Raw genomic sequence first — 19,195 nt, forward strand, 5'->3', positions numbered from 1 at the left:
TGGGGTGGAAGGAGGGGAGGGAAAGAATATGAATCTTGTAACCATAGAAAAATATTCTAAATTAATTAAATAAAATTTTTCAATAAAAAAAGACAAGCAGTGGAGAAAGGGAGTGAGATTTCTCTTCTAATTTGTCAGAGTAGTTCTGTGCTCAGGGCTATGCTCTGCCTCTTAGGGTACCCAAGCAAAGCCCTGGCCAGAGCCAGTGGCCTCCCAGGAGTCCTGACTGTGCAGGGGAGAACTAGAATCACATAATGTCAGAGCTGAAGGAGATTGACCTAAAAGGAAGGAGGAGAAGGAGAAGGAGAAGGAGAAGGAGAAAAAGGAGAAGAAGGAGGAGGAGGAAGAGGAAGAGGAGAAAGAAGGAAAAAGAAGAAAAGAAGAAGAACAGAGACATCAGAGAGCTGAAAGGGACCTTAGAACACAAAATGTCAGTGCTGGAAAGGATCTCAGAACATAGAATGTCAGAACTGGAAAAGACCTCCAAGCACTGCTTTTCAGAGTAGGTTTTGGGGACCCTTCTCCCCCTCAGCACTGCTTTTCAGAGTAGGTTTTGGGGACCCTTCTCCCCCTCAGCACTGCTTTTCAGAGTAGGTTTTGGGGACCCTTCTCCCCCTCAGCACTGCTTTTCGGAGTAGGTTTTGGGGACCCTTCTCCCCCTCAGCACTGCTTTTCGGAGTAGGTTTTGGGGACCCTTCTCCCCCTCAGCACTGCTTTTTGGAGTAGGTTTTGGGGACCCTTCTCCCCCTCAGCACTGCTTTTCGGAGTAGGTTTTGGGGACCCTTCTCCCCCTCAGCACTGCTTTTCGGAGTAGGTTTTGGGGACCCTTCTCCCCCTCAGCTAAGCAGCTTCCAGCATTGCTTAGTGACAGTGACCTGGAGGCAAGATGTGCTTAGGGTTCCCTCAACAGATCAGCCTATGGCTGGGACTTTGCAAAAGAAATCTCTCATTGTGCTAAATTGTGCTAATTGTGCTAATTGTGCTAAAGAGAGCCATTTTGGTATTAAAAATGCAAGAAGGTCAAAATACTTTTCACGATATACTGTGGCCTTTTAAATAGATTTTCATAGATATGGCCCACATTAACAAAAGTCCTTTGGGGGAGGACAGGAAGTTCTTAATCATTTTTAAGATGTCAAGGGAGGGGCAGAGAGTTGGCTCAGTTAGATAGAGCACCAGCCTGGAGTCAGGAGATCTTGGCTTCACAGCTAGCTTCAGATTTTTCTTAGTTGTGTGACCCTGGGTAAGTCACTTAAACCTGTTTGTCTAACCTTTACCCTTCTGTCTTAGAGTTGTTACTAAGACAGAAAGTAAGGGTTTAAAAAAAGAATGTAAAAGGGTCCTGAGTCCAAAAAGTTTGAAATCTGTTGCCTTAAGGTACAGAATGCAAAAATTGAGAGGAGCTTTAGAACACAGAATGTCAGATCTAGAAGGAACCTTAGAACATAGAATGCCAGACCTGGAAGAGACCTTAGAACACAGGCTGTCAGAACTGAGAGGGATTTTAAAATGTGGCATGTCAGATCTGGAAGGGAACTTAGAGCATGGAATATCAGACTTGGGAGGAGACTTAGAACAGAGGATCTTAGAGCTGGCTGTTAGAAAGGATCCGGTCTGCTGGCCTGATTATACAGATGAGGAAATAATAACTGCAGGGTTTGGATTAGGACCAGCAATTCTCCATCCCAAACAGAGGTCGGAACTAGAGGAAATGCGTTTTGACTTCAGCAAGAGCTCTTTAGATAAATGAGGAAGAATACTCTGAAAATAAAGGGTGTTTAACTGGGGAAAAGGTTACTAAAGGAAATTGCTAAAGTCTCTGTCCTAAGAAACATTTAAGAAGAATCATCTTTTAAATTGTCATGGAGATTGATTTATACTATCCAAACATCCTGAAACACACAAGCTCATTACATTCTCACGTTTCCCAAGCAGGTCCTTAGGGTAGATCTTATAATTTCATTGTTGTTTCTCAGATAGGGAAAGCCATTTCTGAGAAGTTAATTTCAAGGTCCTCCAGCCAGAAGATTGTCAGCATGAATGTGACCCCCCTTCTATCTCCCCCTCAACTAAGCATCCTCCAGCATTGTTTAGGGATAGTCTGACCTGGAGGCAAGCTAGGCTTAGGCTTTCCTAGACAGAGCCTTGCAGCCTCCAGATCAGCCCACGGCTGGGACTTGGCAAAAGAAATCTCTACATTGTGCTAAAGAGAGCCATTTTCTGGCATTAAAAATGCAAGAAATTCTAAAATAACTCATTGATGTAGTGATTAGGACACTTCCCTGGAGTCAGGAAGTTCTGAGTAAATGCCAGCCTCAAACATTTATTAGATATACGATCCTAGGCAAGTCCTTTAGTGTTTCTCTGCCTCAGTTTCCTCATCTGTAAAATGAAGATGATAGCACCTGCTTCCTAGGACTGCTGTTAAGATTAAATTATATAATAACTGTAAAGGACTTTGCAATTGAAGTATAACATAAATGCTAGCTACTATTATATTTTTTCTTTATTTTATTTCAATAACAAATCTATACATAGGTTATCATGTTCTCTCCCTCCTTTCTTCTATCTCCCCTCCCAGAGTTGACAAGCAATTCTACTGGGTTTACACATGTATTATCATGCAAAACCTATTTCTATATTATTCATTTCTTAATTTTTTAATAAAATCCTTACCTTTCGTCTTGGAATCAATACTGTGTATTGGTTCTAAGGCAGAAGAGTAGTAAGGGCTAGGCAATGGGGGTCAAGTGACTTGCCCAGGGTCACACAGCTAGGAAGTATCTGATGCCATATTTGAACCTAGGACCTCCCATCTCTAGGCCTGGTTCTCAATCCACTAAACCACCCATATATCCCCATATTATTCATTTTTGTAAGTATATAGTCTTATAAAACCCAAACCCCAAATCATATACCCAAATAAACAAGTGATAAATCATGTTTTCATCTACATTTCTTCTCCAACAGGTCTTTCTCTAGAGGTAGATTAGCTACTATTAGTCTTATAATTAAATATGGCCCTTTCTAAAATCTCATCAAAAAGTGAATCTCCTTGAGTCCTAGTCACTAGTGCCTGCTTTGTTTACTTTAGCCCTGGTGCCTGGAGGCAGTTCTGGAGTCCATCCCACCTCTGTGTGACTTTGGGCAAGTCCTTTACACTCCCTGGGCCTTACTTTCTTCATCTGTAAAATGAGTAGATTGGACAAAATGATCTTTGAGGTTCCTTCCTGTTCTAAAGTTCTAATCTCTTATGAAATAATAACATTCCTTTACATTTATATAATGATCACCAGCATTGTGTAGTGGATTTGACCTAGAGTCAGAAAGACCTGGGTTCAATTCCAGCCTTGGATACTTATTTGTTATCTGACTTTGGGCAAGTCAATTTGCTTTTCTGTGACTTAATTTACCCATCTAGATGGTCTAGATCTAGATAGGTCTAGATCTATCTAGACCCATCTAGATAGGCTAGATGGCCTCTGAGGTCCCTTCCAAGCTCTGGGATTCTATGGCAGTTAATCTCAGGAATTCTAGATGGGTACTCTACAGTTCCTTGTTGGTAGGCAGAGTACAGACAGTAAAAACTCCCATTCCTTATCCCTTTAAGGCCTTTTGGTCTTGCTACATCTAAAGGGGTAAGCAATGATCAGTGTCCTTCCCAGGGGGAAATGCCTCAAGTAATGCCAGATGTTACTTGACTTGTATTTAGGGTCTTAGAGAGTAGTCCAGAGAACTCAGAGGTAATTGACTTTGCCTAAGGTCTTCCTATTTCCCAGACCAATATTCTCTCAATACTCTCTCCTTAATTGCACACAATCAGCTCTCTCTGTCTCTCTCTCTCTCTCTCTCTCTCTTTCTGTCTCTCTCTCTCTCTCTGTCTCTCTCTTCCTCTCTGTCTCTCTCTGTCTCTGTCTCTGTCTCTCTCTTTCTGTCTGTCTGTCTCTCTGTCTCTCTCTCTTCCTCTCTCTCTGTCTCTCTCTCTCTCTCTCTCTCTCTCTCTGTCTCTCTCTCTCTCTGTCTCTCTGTCTTTCTCTCTCTGTCTCTGTCTCTGCTTTTCCTCACAACCTTAGAGAAGAAAGTAGGGCAAGTATGATGCTCTCCATTTTTACAAATGAGGAAACTGACATTTAGAAAGCAAAACAGCATGCCTGATCCAAGTAGTCAATAGCTAGCCAAATTAGGATTCAAACCCAGATCCCCTGACTCTAACCAGGTCTTTGACTATTGCCACCCCATCATGCCACATCTTGGAGAGAACCATCTACTCTGAGCTGGTGATCCTCTTTAGCCACATCACTTTACCACCCAGAGCCAGCTTCCCACTGGCCCCTAATACTTTCTACTCTTATGACTCACTGGAAGGGGTGGAGGTGTTTGTTTCCTGGCCCTCCTCATCCTTCACAAACCTGGGTTGTGGAGAATAAAGCTTGAGGGCAGGCTGGAGCCCTGAACACTTTCCATTTTGATTTTTCAAAGATAGAAAAGGAAGGGGGTAGGGAGAGAGGAAAAGGTGACCATGGATGGAGAATCCTGGGACAATCAACTCATCAAAGACTCACAGAGGGCGAGGTAGGTGGTTGGAGAATTTGGCTTTGGAGTTAGAAAGACCTAAACTCAAGGTCTCCCTCTAACCTCTCAAGGCCCCAGACTACTCTCTGTCAATCTGTCTAGCCAGCAAGCATCTATCAAACACCTTCTATGTGCCTGAGATTGTTCTAGGCCCTGGAGACACAAACTCTGGCTTCAAAGAGTTTATATTCTATTGAGGAGAAAACACATACATATGTAATAATAGATAACATTTATAGAGCACTTCAAGGTTTGCAAAATGCTTCATTAAAACACATTATCTCATCTGATCTTTAATATAGTCCCAAGAGGTAGGTCCTATTATTATCCCCATTTTACAGATGAGGGAATAGAGGCACACAGAGGTTAAATGAGCTGCCCAAGGTCACATAGCTTGTAGAGTTTGAGGCCACCTTTGAACCCAGGTCCCACAACTCCAAGTCCAACTATCTATCTACCCTACCACCCAGTTGCTTTTGTATAAGAATATTCAGAACAAATACAAAGAAATGGAAAGCCAAGAGGAGGAAGAAGGCAACAATCAATGTTCTTGCAAAAATGGAGTGGCAGAATGCTCACCGCCTTGGTCTTAGATATGAGATCTTTCTGTCAAGGCACCATTAGTGGTTCAGAGACCAGGGACTCAAATCAAGCCTTTGGTCCAACAAAGTCTGAGTTTTTTGGGTTTTGTTTTTTCCAGACAAACTTTGCTTTCCCTAGCTTGTAAATATGAAATTAATTTTTGAAGGCAAGTATAAAGCTTTATATTTATCCCTGTTAAGTTATTAATTTGGGCCTAATGTTAGTCCATCAATATCTTTTGGAAGTCTTTCATACACAGGGGTCTTAATCTTCTCTTACTGCTATTTCTCTTCCTCCTCTTCTCATTCTTTCTCTCTCTCCTCCTTCACTTCTTCCTCCTTTTTCTCCTCCTTCCTTTTCTCCTCCTCTTCCTTTTCCTTCTTCTTCTCTTCCTCCTTTTCTCCTCCTGATCCTCTTTCTCTTCCTCCTCCTCCTCCTCCTTCTCCTGTTTCCCCTCCTTCTCCTCCTCTTCCTTCTTTTTTCCTCCTCTTTCTCTTCTTCCTTCTCTTCCTTTACCTCTTTCTTTTCCTTCTTCTCCTTCATCTTCTGATTTCTTCTCCTTCTCTTCTTCCTCCTCCTTTTCTTCTTCTTCTTTTCCTTCTCCTCTTCCTTTTTCTCCTCCCCCACTTCCTTCTCCTCCTACTCCTTCTACTTCTCTTCTTAAAGACGCTGACTAACTTCCCCATAGTGACATAGCAAAGAACAGCAGAACTGGACTCAAGCCCACTTATAATAAGCACTGCAACCTTTTCTGGAGGAAGCCTCCAGATCCCTTCTGGTCATCCATCTCCTGCCTGCTACTGTAAGTCCAAGATATGGATTTCCTGCTTCCTCTGAACAAAACTGGGTCAATAATGTGAAGGAAAGTGACACTTTAAGATTGGAGAACTCTGATCAGGGCAGTGGCCAGTCATGACTTCTGAAAGCAGATGATGCCTCTTGCTAGTGAAGTGGTGGACTACAGGTGGGGAATGGGGCATACATTGTCAGTCATGGTCAATGTGTGGATTTCTTTCATTTAGTTACCTCTTTGCTCTGAGAGAAGGTTCTGCTTGTCACAGGGGTCAGGGGAGTAGGGATCACTGGAAAATGATGGTGGTATAACAAAAAAAGGGGGGGCATCATAAAATGTCATTAGCTCTCCGAGGAAGGGCTAGGATTTCCTAACCCCAAATGCAGTTCCAGAGTCTAGGACCTTTCCCTTTGACTCCGCTTCAAACATTCAATCTGCTGGGTTCTTTTTCCCACACCCTAACACACACACACACACACACACACACACACACACACACACACACACACACACACACCCCTCAGGAAATGCTTTAATATCTGCTATGCCTTTAGGGGTAGGGTTCTGAGCCAGAAGGAACCTTAGAGAATAGGATGGCAGAGGTAAAAGAGTGATTAAGGATGTCAGAGTTAGGATGTAGGACCTCAGTGGTGGGAGGGTCTTTAGAACATAGAACCTCAGAGATGGGAGAACCCTTAGAACAGAATGTCAGAGCTAAAGAAGATCCTTAGAACCCAGAACTTCAAATGTAGGAAGGACTTCTGAATATAGAACCTCAGAGATGGGAGAACCCTTAGAACAGAATGTCAGAACTAAAGAAGGTCCTTAGACTTCAGATATAGGAAGAACCTTTGAATATAGAACCTCAGAGATGGGAGAACCCTTAGAACAGAATGTCAGAACTAAAGAAGGTCCTTAGACTTCAGATATAGGAAGAACCTTTGAATATAGAACCTCAGAGATGGGAGAACCCTTAGAACAGAATGTCAGAGCTAAAGAAGATCCTTAGAACCCAGAACTTCAAATGTAGGAAGGACTTCTGAATATAGAACCTCAGAGATGGGAGAACCCTTAGAACAGAATGTCAGAACTAAAGAAGGCCCTTAGACTTCAGATATAGGAAGAACCTTTGAATATAGAACCTCAGAGATGGGAGAACCCTTAGAACAGAATGTCAGAACTAAAGAAGGTCCTTAGGCTTCAGATATAGGAAGAACCTTTGAATATAGAACCTCAGAGATGGGAGAACCCTTTAGAACAGAATGTCAGAGCTAAAGAAGGCCCTTAGACTTCAGATATAGGAAGAACCTTTGAATATAGAACCTCAGAGATGGGAGAACCCTTAGAACAGAATGTCAGAACTAAAGAAGGCCCTTAGACTTCAGATATAGGAAGAACCTTTGAATATAGAACCTCAGAGATGGGAGAACCCTTAGAACAGAATGTCAGAACTAAAGAAGGCCCTTAGACTTCAGATATAGGAAGAACCTTTGAATATAGAACCTCAGAGATGGGAGAACCCTTTAGAACAGAATGTCAGAGCTAAAGAAGGCCCTTAGACTTCAGATATAGGAAGAACCTTTGAATATAGAACCTCAGAGATGGGAGAACCCTTTAGAACAGAATGTCAGAGCTAAAGAAGGCCCTTAGACTTCAGATATAGGAAGAACCTTTGAATATAGAACCTCAGAGATGGGAGAACCCTTTAGAACAGAATGTCAGAGCTAAAGAAGGTCCTTAGAACCCAGAACTTCAGATGTAGGAAGGACTTCTGAATATAGAACCTCAGAGATGGGAGAACCCTTAGAACAGAATGTCAGAACTAAAGAAGGCCCTTAGACTTCAGATATAGGAAGAACCTTTGAATATAGAACCTCAGAGATGGGAGAACCCTTTAGAACAGAATGTCAGAGCTAAAGAAGGCCCTTAGACTTCAGATATAGGAAGAACCTTTGAATATAGAACCTCAGAGATGGGAGAACCCTTAGAACAGAATGTCAGAACTAAAAAAGGCCCTTAGACTTCAGATATAGGAAGAACCTTTGAATATAGAACCTCAGAGATGGGAGAACCCTTAGAACAGAATGTCAGAACTAAAGAAGGCCCTTAGACTTCAGATATAGGAAGAACCTTTGAATATAGAACCTCAGAGATGGGAGAACCCTTTAGAACAGAATGTCAGAGCTAAAGAAGGCCCTTAGACTTCAGATATAGGAAGAACCTTTGAATATAGAACCTCAGAGATGGGAGAACCCTTTAGAACAGAATGTCAGAGCTAAAGAAGGCCCTTAGACTTCAGATATAGGAAGAACCTTTGAATATAGAACCTCAGAGATGGGAGAACCCTTTAGAACAGAATGTCAGAGCTAAAGAAGGTCCTTAGAACCCAGAACTTCAGATGTAGGAAGGACCTCAGAACTTAGAACCTCAGAACTGAGAGGGATCCAGAGACTGGATGTCAGAGTTAGAAGGGGACTTAGAGACCATTTTGTTTAAAAACCTCCTTTGACAGATAGAAAAGCAAATTACCCAAGGCTACCCAATTTGCTATCTAACACAAGGTTAGATAGTGTTTATATCTGGTTTTAGAAGATGTGAAGACTAGGGCAAAGAAACAGATTGGTAAACTAGGGCAAAGAAACAGATCGATAACTACCCAGTAGCAAATGACCTTCTGCCAGTAGTGGGCCTAGAGCTGAGTGGGGCAATCAGGGAGGACCTCCTGTAGGGAGTGGCTAACCTCAAACAAATACCAGAGATGCTCCTTTCTACACTGGTGCCCTCATCTCACACCACCTCCACCTCCACCCAGTATACCCACATTAATCAATCGAACATCCATCTGAACCACAGAACCCAATGACGCTTAGAACCCAGCTTCCTCTCCCAGCAACCCAAGTGTGAGCTGAACTCCGGCAGATTGACAGCTGTTGGCTTCCAGTCAAGTCACGTGTGGGGCTTATTCTGAGTCACTGACAGTAGATGGCCAAGTCATGGTCTTAGGGGTTGGAGATGGGCAGGAAACGTGCATTTGACTGTGTGTGTGTGTGTGTGTGTGTGTGTGTGTGCCTTTGATTATCGGGGGAAAGATTAATCTCCAATTCCTGCCAACCTGGCACAGTGGGCAGCTCAATGCCAAGAAGGAAAACAGAGAAATAAATACTTCTGGGGGGAGGAAGGAGGACATGGGGGCAAGATGCTTCCTGTCTACCTGTAGCAACATTACACCTCTTTCTAAAAGTATATGGACTCATAGGGTCATAGATGGAGAGATGGATGGGTCCTCAGGGGCCATTAAGTCCCATCCCTCACATAACAGGAATTGCATAGTTATTTTAGGTCTTCCTGGCTCCAGTCTTCAATTGTTTGAATCCAGCCTCAGACACTCACTAGCTGTGTGGCCCTGGGCAAACTGCTAACCGTTCTGTCTGCCTTAGTTTCTTCCTCTATAAAATGGGGATACTGGAGGCAGTTGGGTGGCTCAGTGGATTGAGAGCCAGGTCTAGAGACAGGAGGTCCTGGGTTCAAATCTGGCCTCAGACACTTCCTAGCTGGGTGACCCTGGGCAAGTCACTTAACCTCCATTGCCCAGCCCTTACCACTCTTCTGCCTTGGAACCAATTGATTTGAAGACAGAAGGTAAAGGTTATTTTTTAAAATGGGGATATTAATTGTACCTCTCTCACAGGGTTTTTGTGAGGGTCAAATGAGATCTCTGTGAAGCATTTTGCAACCTTAGAGCACTATAGAAATGTGACTTACTTATTCTCCTCCTCTTCCTCCTGACACCCACCCAGATCCTCTATATGAAAGTGCTGGAGGGGGACAGACATAGGAATATAGACCATAGTTCTGAAGCTACAAAGTACCTCAGAGGTTGTTCAATCCAACATCCTTAATTTACAGATAGGGAAACTGAGGGCTCAGAGATGTTGCCAATCAAGTTACCTCCAGCTTGTGTTAAGGGTTTACTTAGGGCCAAGCTCTCTTAAGCCCTGGATCGACAAAGAAAAATCCCCAACTAATATCTTCCCTCAATATATTCCAACGGGAGAGGAGCAGCTAGGTGGCACAGTAGATAGAGTGTTGGGCTTGGAGTCAAGAAGATCAGAGTTCAAATCTAGCTTCAGTTGCTTACTAACTGTGTGACTCTGGGCAAGTCACTTAAACCTGTTGAAAGAAAGAAAGAAAGAAAGAAAGAAAGAAAGAAAGAAAGAAAGAAAGAAAGAAAGAAAGAAAGAAAGAAAGAAAGAAAGAAAGAAAGAAAGAAAGAAAGAAAGAAAGGAAGGAAGGAAGAAGAAAAGAAAGGAAGGGAAGAAAGAAGGAAGAAAGGAAGGATGGAAAGAGAAGGAAAGGAGTGAGGGAAGGAAGGAAAGAAGGAGTAAAGGAAGGAAGGAAAGAACAGATGAGGGAAGGAAGGAAGGAAGGAGGGAGGGAAGGAAGTATCTTATACATTCTAAAGAGAGGTAACATGTTGGCATGTATAAGACAGAGTAGATACAAGGTAACCTTAGAGGGGAAGGCAGTAGCAGGGATTGGGGGTGGTGGTGGTAGTGGACATATATAGGTGAATACAAGACTTATCTGATGGAGACAGATGACAGCCTCAAAGACAAAGTCATTTGCGGGGCGGAGGGACACTCAGAAAGGTGGGATTTGACTTGAATCTAGAAGAGAACCTCCTGCAGAAGGTGGGATTTGAACCAAGTCTAGAAGGACTCCAGGAGTTCTAAGAGGCGCAGAGTGATCAGGGAGAGCATTCCAGGCATAAGACACAATGGTAAACAAACAATAAAAATAACAACATTTATTAAGCACCTCCTGGGTGACAGTCACTGGACTAAGTGCAGCAGATACAAATCAAGGCAAATCTTGGCCTCTGCCCTCAGGGAGCATACATTCTAATGCTAATATGTAGCTTCAAAAGATATCCTTAATTGGGACTGGGACCAAATCTATGAGAACTCCCAGAGTGGACAACTCCCTCTGCCAGTGGAAATTGGCACTTTCTCTGTATCCTATATATTGTGGGGTCATTGAGAAGGTAAGTGACTTGCCCAGGGTCACACAGCCAGTATGTGTCAGAGGCTGGACTTGGACCCAGGTCTTCCTAGTTGTTAGGCCATCTCTCTGTCCCCTATATCAAAATGCTTCCTTGCTCCCTCTATACTGGTAAGTACGGCTTTTAAAGGAGCCAAGGGAATCCAGCAGTTTTGCCTTTTAAAGTCCTGACTTCTTGGCTCCTGCTCCTAGCTCAAACCTCCCTAGAGATCTGTGGATGACTCAAGGAAATGCCTCTGGCAGGCTGACCACTTGGATTAGGAAATTTCCCCTTGAGCTCGTCCATTCCTAAGACTGACCAATCCCTTTTACTAAAAGGAGGCATTTCTGGGCTCCTGGCAGGAGACCCGGGCGCCATAGTAACAGACATTCCTGAAAGGAGGTCACCAGGGCTCTCCTGGCTCCAGAGAAGCTGTTCTCTTGCTCTGGTAGCCCCCCAGGAACCTCAAATGACAAGGCACCCATCTGCTCCTCCTCTGATGAACTGAAGAGTTTGGGAGCAGATTCTGCTAGAGAAAGGAACATTCCAGGCCTTGTAAACTGAATATGTCTCACGGGAGGCTGTGTTAGTGTCTAGCACCTATCCTACTTTTCACAAAGAGAATGAGAATCTAGATCTTTCCCAGAATCTTGATTTTCCTCAGAAACTACCTGTATCTACCAAACGAGTATCTAGAACATACTGGGCTCTGGGCTAGGTGTTGGGGAGAATACAAGGACCAAAACAATAAAATAGTCCCTACCCTCGAGGAAGCCTCCATTCTACACCTAGCCCTACCTCTATTTAAGAGTCAGCATAGTGTAATAAATAAAGTACTCTAAAGAGTCAGAAAGATCTGGGTTCAAATCCCACCTCAGACACCCTAAGCAAGACATTTAACCACTTACCCTCAGTTTGCTTATATGTAAAATGGGAATGGTGATGGTGGTGGTGATAGCACATACAGCACAGGATTGTTGTGAGGATCAAACAAGATTATGTACGTAAAATGTTTTGCCAACTAAAAATCCTGAAACTTAGAGTTCCAATATTACAGCTTCTATTCCTCACCTGTCTTAGTAACAACTCTAAGGCAGAAGAGTAAAGGCTAGGCAAACAGGGTTAAGTGACTTGCCCAGGGTCATACAGTTTGGAAGTATCTGAGGTCAAATTTGAACCCAGATCCTCCCAACTCCTGTCCTGGCTCTATCTATTGAGCCACCTAGCTGCACCTGTCTGAATTATTCTAAAGACAGAACTCCAGCCCTGGAGCTCTATCCCCTGTGACATCTCACTGTCCCAGAGTTCCAACCCTGTATTGCAACAGTCTGCCAGTCGGTGAGGACAAACCCAGTACCTCTCAAGATAGCCCCTTTCCACTCTGGGACAACCCTTGTTGCCAGGATTATTTTTTTTCTGTGACGTCAAGCCTTCATTTGCCTCAATTTGTACAATTTCCTCCAGTGCTCTAATTTCTGCCCTGTGGGCCACACAAGATAAATCTATCTTCTTCTCCAGGGTCAACACTTCTACTTCCTTACAGCCAAAGTTTACTCTGGAGGCTCTTGACCATCCTGGAGACCCTCTTGGGATTCTCTCCAGCTTATCGATGTTCTTCCAAAAATGTAGACCCCCACACTGAACGTCATGCTCCAGCTGAGGTTCAACAGCAGCCCTTCAGCTCTTGTGGTCTGCCTGGTTTGGCCAGACCCCATAGCCGGTCAACTTCATCTCATTCATGTTCCTTATCACCAGCATTGCCACAAAAGCTAGATTCACCATCTGACTATTCTGGGTTGGCTTCCATCCAGAGTGACAGATGAGGGACTTTGAGGTCTAAAACACACACACCTCAGTATAAAGATAAAAGACACAAATCTAAATGGCTAGAGTCAGTTAGGTGGCTCAGTGGATCTCTAGAGTACCAGGTCTGGAGTCAGGAAGACCCGAGTTCAAATCCAGCCTCAGACACTTCCTGTGTTACCCAGGGCAAGTCACTTCACCTCTGTTTGCCTCTGGTTCCTCAATTGTAAAATGATGATGATAATATCACTTATCTCCCAGAGTTATTGTGAGGATAAATAATATGTTTGTAAAGCCCCTGGAACATAATAAGTGCTTAATAAATGTATATTTTCTTGTTCTTTTTGAAAATTACACAGGCAACCTAGTAGAGAGGTAGATACTAAATCTGGAGTCAGAGGACTTGAGCTCTAGCCCTGATTCCTGGTTTGGCCAATTAATATCACTTAACTGGTCTCAATCGCTTTATCTGCAAAATGAGTGGGCAGGAATAGATGACATCTAGTGTGCCTCCAGCTCTGATTTGTTGTGCTAAGATCCCTTCCAGTTCCAGCATTCTGTGTGTTCTGAGGACCCTCCTTCCTCAGACAGTCCACGTCCAGGGCAACTAGGCAACACAGGCAGTAAACATTAATAAAGCACCTACTATGTGCCAGGCACTGTGTAAGCACAGAAGACACAAAACTTGGCAAAAGACAGTCTCTGCCCTCAAGAAGTTTACATTCTGCTAGAGGAAACAACATGCTAACAGCTAAATACAAAACAAGCTTTATACAGGATAAATAGGAGACAGTTAACAGAAGGAAGGCCCTGGAATTAAGAGGAGTGAAGGAGGGCTCTCTGTAGAAGGTGGGATTTTAGCTGGGGCCTGAAGGAAGTCAAGGAGTCAGAAGAAGAGGAGAGAGATTACTTCAAGCTTTGGGGATAAGCCATGGAGAATGTCCGGTACTAGAGAGTTTGTCTTGTTCTTGCAATGGCCAGTGTCATGGGATCAAAAAGGACATCCTGGGGAGTCAGATGTAAGAAGACTGGAAAGGTAGGAGTGGCCTGGGTTATGAATGGCTTTGCATGTCCAATAGTGGATTTTGAATTGGTTTGCAGAGGCTAGGGGACCATTGGAGTTTACTGAGCAGGGGGGTGATGTGCACTTTAAGAAAATCACTTTAGGGAAAGACCTGTTTGCGCAAAAATATTTATAGCAGCTCTTTTTGTGGCGGCATAGAATTGGAAATTGAGGGGATGCCCATCAGGAATGGCTGAACAAGTTGTAGTAGATGATGATGATGGAATACTGTTGTGCTATTGGATCTGATATTATCCAATCAGCAGGATGATTTTAGAAAAAGCTGGAAAGACCTATATGAACTGATTCAGAGCAAAAAGGCAGAACCAGGAAAACACCGTACACAGTAAAAGCAATATTGTACAATGGTCAACTGTGAAATCCTGACTACTCTAAGCAATGCAATGATCCGAGACAACCTTGAAGGATTTATGGTGGAGGATGCTGTCCATCTCCACAGAAAGAACTATTGGAACCAGATCAAAGCAGACTATCTTTCACTTAGTGTATTTACAGTTTTATTTTGGAGTTTGGTTTTGTCTGAGTGTGCTCTTATGACAATTACTAATATGGAAATATGTTTTGCATGATGTACATGTATGGCCTAGATCAAATCGTTTACCATCTCCAAGTTGGGGGAGAGAAAGGAAGGAGGGAAACAGTTTGGATCTTATAATTTCAGAAAGTGTATGTTGAAAATTATTATCACGTTATCAGGAAAATTAAATATCCTTGAATTAAAAAAAAAAGAAAATTAAGAGCTGAATGGAGGGTGGATTGAAGGGGGGAGAGATGTGAGGCAGACTGACCTACCAGGAGGCTATTAACAATTCAGGCATGAGATGATGAGGGTCAGCATCAGGCTTCAGATAGTGTCAAAGGAAAGGAGGGAGGAAGTTCTGGAGATGTGGGAGAAGAGAAATCAACAGGTCGTGCTAACAGCTTGGAAATGGGGGGTGAGAGAGAGAGTAAGGAATCCAGTTTGACTCCTAGGTTGTAAGCCTGAGGGAATGAGAAGATGATGTTGTCCTCTACAGTAATAGGAGTAGTAGGAGGGGGAGGGCTTACCGGAGAAAGATGATGAGCTCTGCTTTGAACATAGGGAGTTTAAGATGTCTTTTGGACAATCCAGTTTAAGATGTGTGAAAGACAGGTGGATATACAATAGTGGAAATAGCAGAGACATTGGGGAAGGGTGTGTAGATTTGAGCATGATCAGCCTAGAGACAAAGACTAGCAGAGATAGTCAGAGACAGAGAAAGCCAAAACCAGAGAGATCCAGAGATAGAGGCAGAAATAAAGAGATCCATGTTAGTTGATGAGCTCACTAGGGGAAATAATGTAGAAGGAGAAGAGAAGAAGACCCAGGACAATCTGGAGATGACACGTACAGAGGAGGATCCAGCAAAGGAGACACAGAAGGAGTGGTCAGATAGATAAGAGAACCAAGACAGTGAGGAGGAGTAGTAACCTGAAACCTAGAGAGTATCAAAGGAGAGCGAATGTGCAACAGAGTCAAAGGTTGCTGAGAGATAAGGAGAATGAGGATTGAGAAAAGGCCACTGGATTTGGTGTTTAAGAGATCATTAGTAATTTTAGAGATAAGGTAGAGAAAGTGTTTTGCAAGTTTTGAGAGGATTATATAGCTATTAGCTATTATTGTCATTACTGTGTTTGTTCTCAGGGCCTTCCCAACTCTCACCTTCTGTGTTCTAAAGTCCTTCCCAGCTCTAACAATGAATGATTCTAATAAGGACCCAAGAGAATAAAAGATTTCTATTTCCCTGGGCAGGAAAAAATAAGATACAATTTATTGAACACACATCCTCCCATATCATGATTCTCTAGTCTCAATTTCTCAGTCTCTATTCTCCAGTTCCTCTCTCTATTTACTATCCCTCCTGTCTCTGTTTCTGTCACTCCCTCCCTCCTCTTTCCTTCTGTTTCTCTGCCTCTTTGTTTTCTGTTTTTGTCTCTCCCTCTCCCTTTTTCTGTCTCCCTTCTCTTCATCTCTCTGTCTCTGTCTCTCTGTTTTTCTCTAGGTCTCTGTCTCTGTCTCTGTCACTCCCTCCCTCCTCTCTCCCGTTTCTCTGTCTCTCTGTTGGACTCTAATTTCTGGCTTTGTCTCTCCTTCTCTCTGTCTCTTTTCTCCATCTCTCTGACTCTGTCTCTCTGTTTTTCTCTGTGTCTCTGTCTCTGTCACTCCCTCCCTCCTCTCTCCCGTTTCTCTGTCTCTCTGTTGGACTCTAATTTCTGGCTTTGTCTCTCCTTCTCTCTGGCTCTTTTCTCCATCTCTCTGACTCTGTCTCTCTGTTTTTCTCTGTGTCTCTGTCTCTGTCACTCCCTCCCTCCTCTCTCCTGTTTCTCTGTCTCTAATTTCTATCTTTGTCTCTTCTTCTCCCTTTTCTGTCTCTCTTCTCTCCATCTCTCTGTCTCTGTCTCTGTTTTTCTCTGGGTCTCTGTCACTCTGTGTGGCTGTGCCCCTCTCTTTCATATACATCCACACCCCAAGTATTCTAAGAAAGAGAAAGAATATTCATGGAGGGCAAAGGAAATAGATGTCTTGAACAGCAAAGAGAGCTGGGCTTTGATGGCGCCAGGTGTTATCTGTGAAGTGCGGATCACCCCGGAAAGCCTCGAGATGAAAGGGGCTGCCTCCCCTCAGTCAGAAAGAAACTGTCAGGGAGCTGCGATCAGCTGGAGAAAACATGCCTCGAAACCAGGGCCAACTTTAGGGACTCTGGAGTGGGCCAGGGGAGAAAAGAGGGCGGAACGAAAAGGATGCTCTTGGAATTTCGGGTCTGGAGCCCCTCGGTGCAGCTCAAGCAAGTTACTCTATACGACCAGCTACCATCCGTTATAGTTTCATCCCCCCCCCCCCGCCCCCCGCCCCCTCGGCGGCAGCTGGACCTTGGCCCCTGGAGGGGATTGCCAGGCCCAGCTCCCATTTTTAAGAGGCTTATCAAACACGTCCCTCAGAACAAAAGGGCATCTCTTATCCTCCCCATGTTCGGCCCCATTTTGTAAATGGGACAGCGAGGCTCAGAGAGATGAGGGACTTGTCCTTCTGCCCTGCGCGCACCAGAGTCAGCCCCAGGATCCAAACCCACGCTTTCCGACCCAGCACAGTTAGAGCGAGGGCGAGCTCAGCTCCCGCGGAGCCGGCACTGGCCAGGTCAGCTCAGCTTTTCCAGCCTCGCGGTTGAGCCCCAAGAAGATACCCTAGGTAGGGGTGGGAGCTTGACCTGCAATCCGAGCTATGTGTAAGGGGGCTTGCCGGGAGCTTTAAAGGTCAGATGAGGAAATTGAGGCCGAGACAGGTTCCATGACTTGTCTGAGAATACACAGCTCCTAAATCGAAGAGCTAGGATTCGAACTCATGTTCTCTAACCTGTCTACCCAGGAGCCAAAGGGGCTGGGAGCGCAAGACTTCGTGTGAGAGGGGGCTCAGCGCTGACTTGGAGGGGCGCAGGGTGGCTGTGAAGGGAAGAGAAGGGAAAGTCTCGGCAAAAGCCAGGGTCGGACCGCAGCCACCCACCTGTACGGGCACCGCCTCTGCCCAGAGGAGAAATCCGACGGCGGCGAGGGTAATCCAGACAGCGGCAGAGTCCATCCCCGGGACCTCGGTGGCACGTTAGAGAGGCGGCTTCCCCAGCTGTTGCGGCTAGGAAGGGCCTCCCGGCTCCACTCCCGGGAGTGAAAGCGAGAGCTGCGGCCCGGGGCAGTGAAAACCAGCAACTGGAGGGGGCGGGAGTGTTCTGCCTCCTAGGGACCGTGCAAGCGGACAGACCCGCCCAGAGAGGTAGACTCAGAGCCCTTGGACGCTCCCTTCTCTTCCTCTGCCTTCCCCTCCCCCCTCCCCGAGCTCAGACTAAGTACGCTGCAAGTTTTCTCCTCCCCCCTGCCAGCTTGCGGGTCGGGGTACCAGGAGGGCGGAGTGTTAGGATACTGAATCATAGCAGGAATCCTCCCACCTCCTATGACACAGGGCCCTGAATTGGTCCAGCTCTCCTATGAGACACTAGGAAGTAGAGCACCTGCCCGTTCTTGGTTTTTTTTGTTTTTTAACCCTTATCTTCCGTCTTAGAATCAATATTGTGATTAGTTCCTAGGTAGAAGAGCCTTAAGGATGATTAGGCAATGGGGGTTAAGTGACTTGCCCAGGGTCACACAGCTAGGAGGTGTCTGAGGTCACATTTGAACCCAGGACCTCCCATCTCTAGGCTTGACTCTCCATCCACTGAGCTATTCAGCTGTCCCCATCTGTCCATTCTTAAGGAGCAGAACCCACCCATCAGTAGCAGGGGAATGGGGAGACCAAGGTTTTCCTCCTAGCACTGTTCCATAAATATGTATGACTTTGAGCAGGGACTTCCCCTCCAGAAGCTCAGCTTTCCTTATCTTTCAAATGAAGGTGATCCCAACTACTGCCTGGTGGGTGTAAGCAGGCTGGCAGCCTCTCTACAAGGATGACTTGCCCTAGAATGATCAGAAAAGAGACTCTCCCTTAGTCTGGCAGAAATCAAACAGATCAGGACCTGCTCCAGAGGGAGATTCACACCAGGGCACCTCTCCTCTCTAGCCCTGTGGCTTTAGGCAAGCCACCGCTGCTCCTGGCCACCCAAGGCGTTCCCAACGCTCAAAAGCTCCCGGATGAGATGGTGGCTACCAAAACAATTGAGTGTGAATTTTCTTTTTGATGACACCGAGCTATTCACCAGAAGAGAAGTGGAAACTAGGACTTCCACTGCTAGAGAAGAAAACAAAAGACAGCCTGAGCAGGCAGAAAACTGATGATTAAGGGGGAAAATATTCTTGAAAGAACTTCACACCTGTGTGAATCGATTTGAGGGTAATGGGCCCCCCAATTACAGTTTCACATGATGACAGTGAAGGGAAGCCAAGGGACTAGCAGCACTTCAAAGGAGTGCCCAGGCTTGAAAAGGGCTCATCTGCCTCTGTCTGAGGACCTCCAGGGAGGGCAGCTTGCCTGCCAGCCCTTTCAATATTGGGACAGCTCTGACACATTCCTCCATTTTCCTGGACAGAAAGCATAACCACAATGATTGTGGTTGTGATGTGGTGACATTCACATCATGGTGTTGGAAGGCTATTATTTGGAAGTTGCCAAATGCTCCAGACTCAATAGAAAGATCATGACCATTTTCTCCAGAATCAAATCTAAAATCGTCTGTTGGGCTTTTTAAAAGTTTCATAAAACTTTTATGTGATCACACATGTAAAATCTATAACAGACAGGGCAGCTAGGTGGCTTAGTGGGTAGTAAGCCAGTCCTAGAGACAGGATGTACTGAGTTCAAATTTGACCTCAGACACTTCCT

General features: G+C 44.7%; 1 protein-coding gene across 1 annotated transcript in view; it reads right to left on the reverse strand.

Annotated features, from left to right (window-relative positions):
- Positions 1–17,699, reverse strand: part of TNFRSF1B (TNF receptor superfamily member 1B) — a 65,765-nt gene extending 48,066 nt beyond the window's left edge. The window contains exon 1 of the mRNA XM_056795759.1: positions 17,393–17,699. Within this exon, the coding sequence (XP_056651737.1) occupies positions 17,393–17,467 (75 nt within the window). The 5' untranslated portion in view covers positions 17,468–17,699. The remainder of the gene's footprint in view (positions 1–17,392) is intronic.
- Positions 17,700–19,195: the final 1,496 nt, after the last annotated feature.

This window comes from Monodelphis domestica, chromosome 4 (assembly GCF_027887165.1).
Source record: "Monodelphis domestica isolate mMonDom1 chromosome 4, mMonDom1.pri, whole genome shotgun sequence".
Taxonomy (NCBI): Eukaryota; Metazoa; Chordata; class Mammalia; order Didelphimorphia; family Didelphidae; genus Monodelphis; species Monodelphis domestica.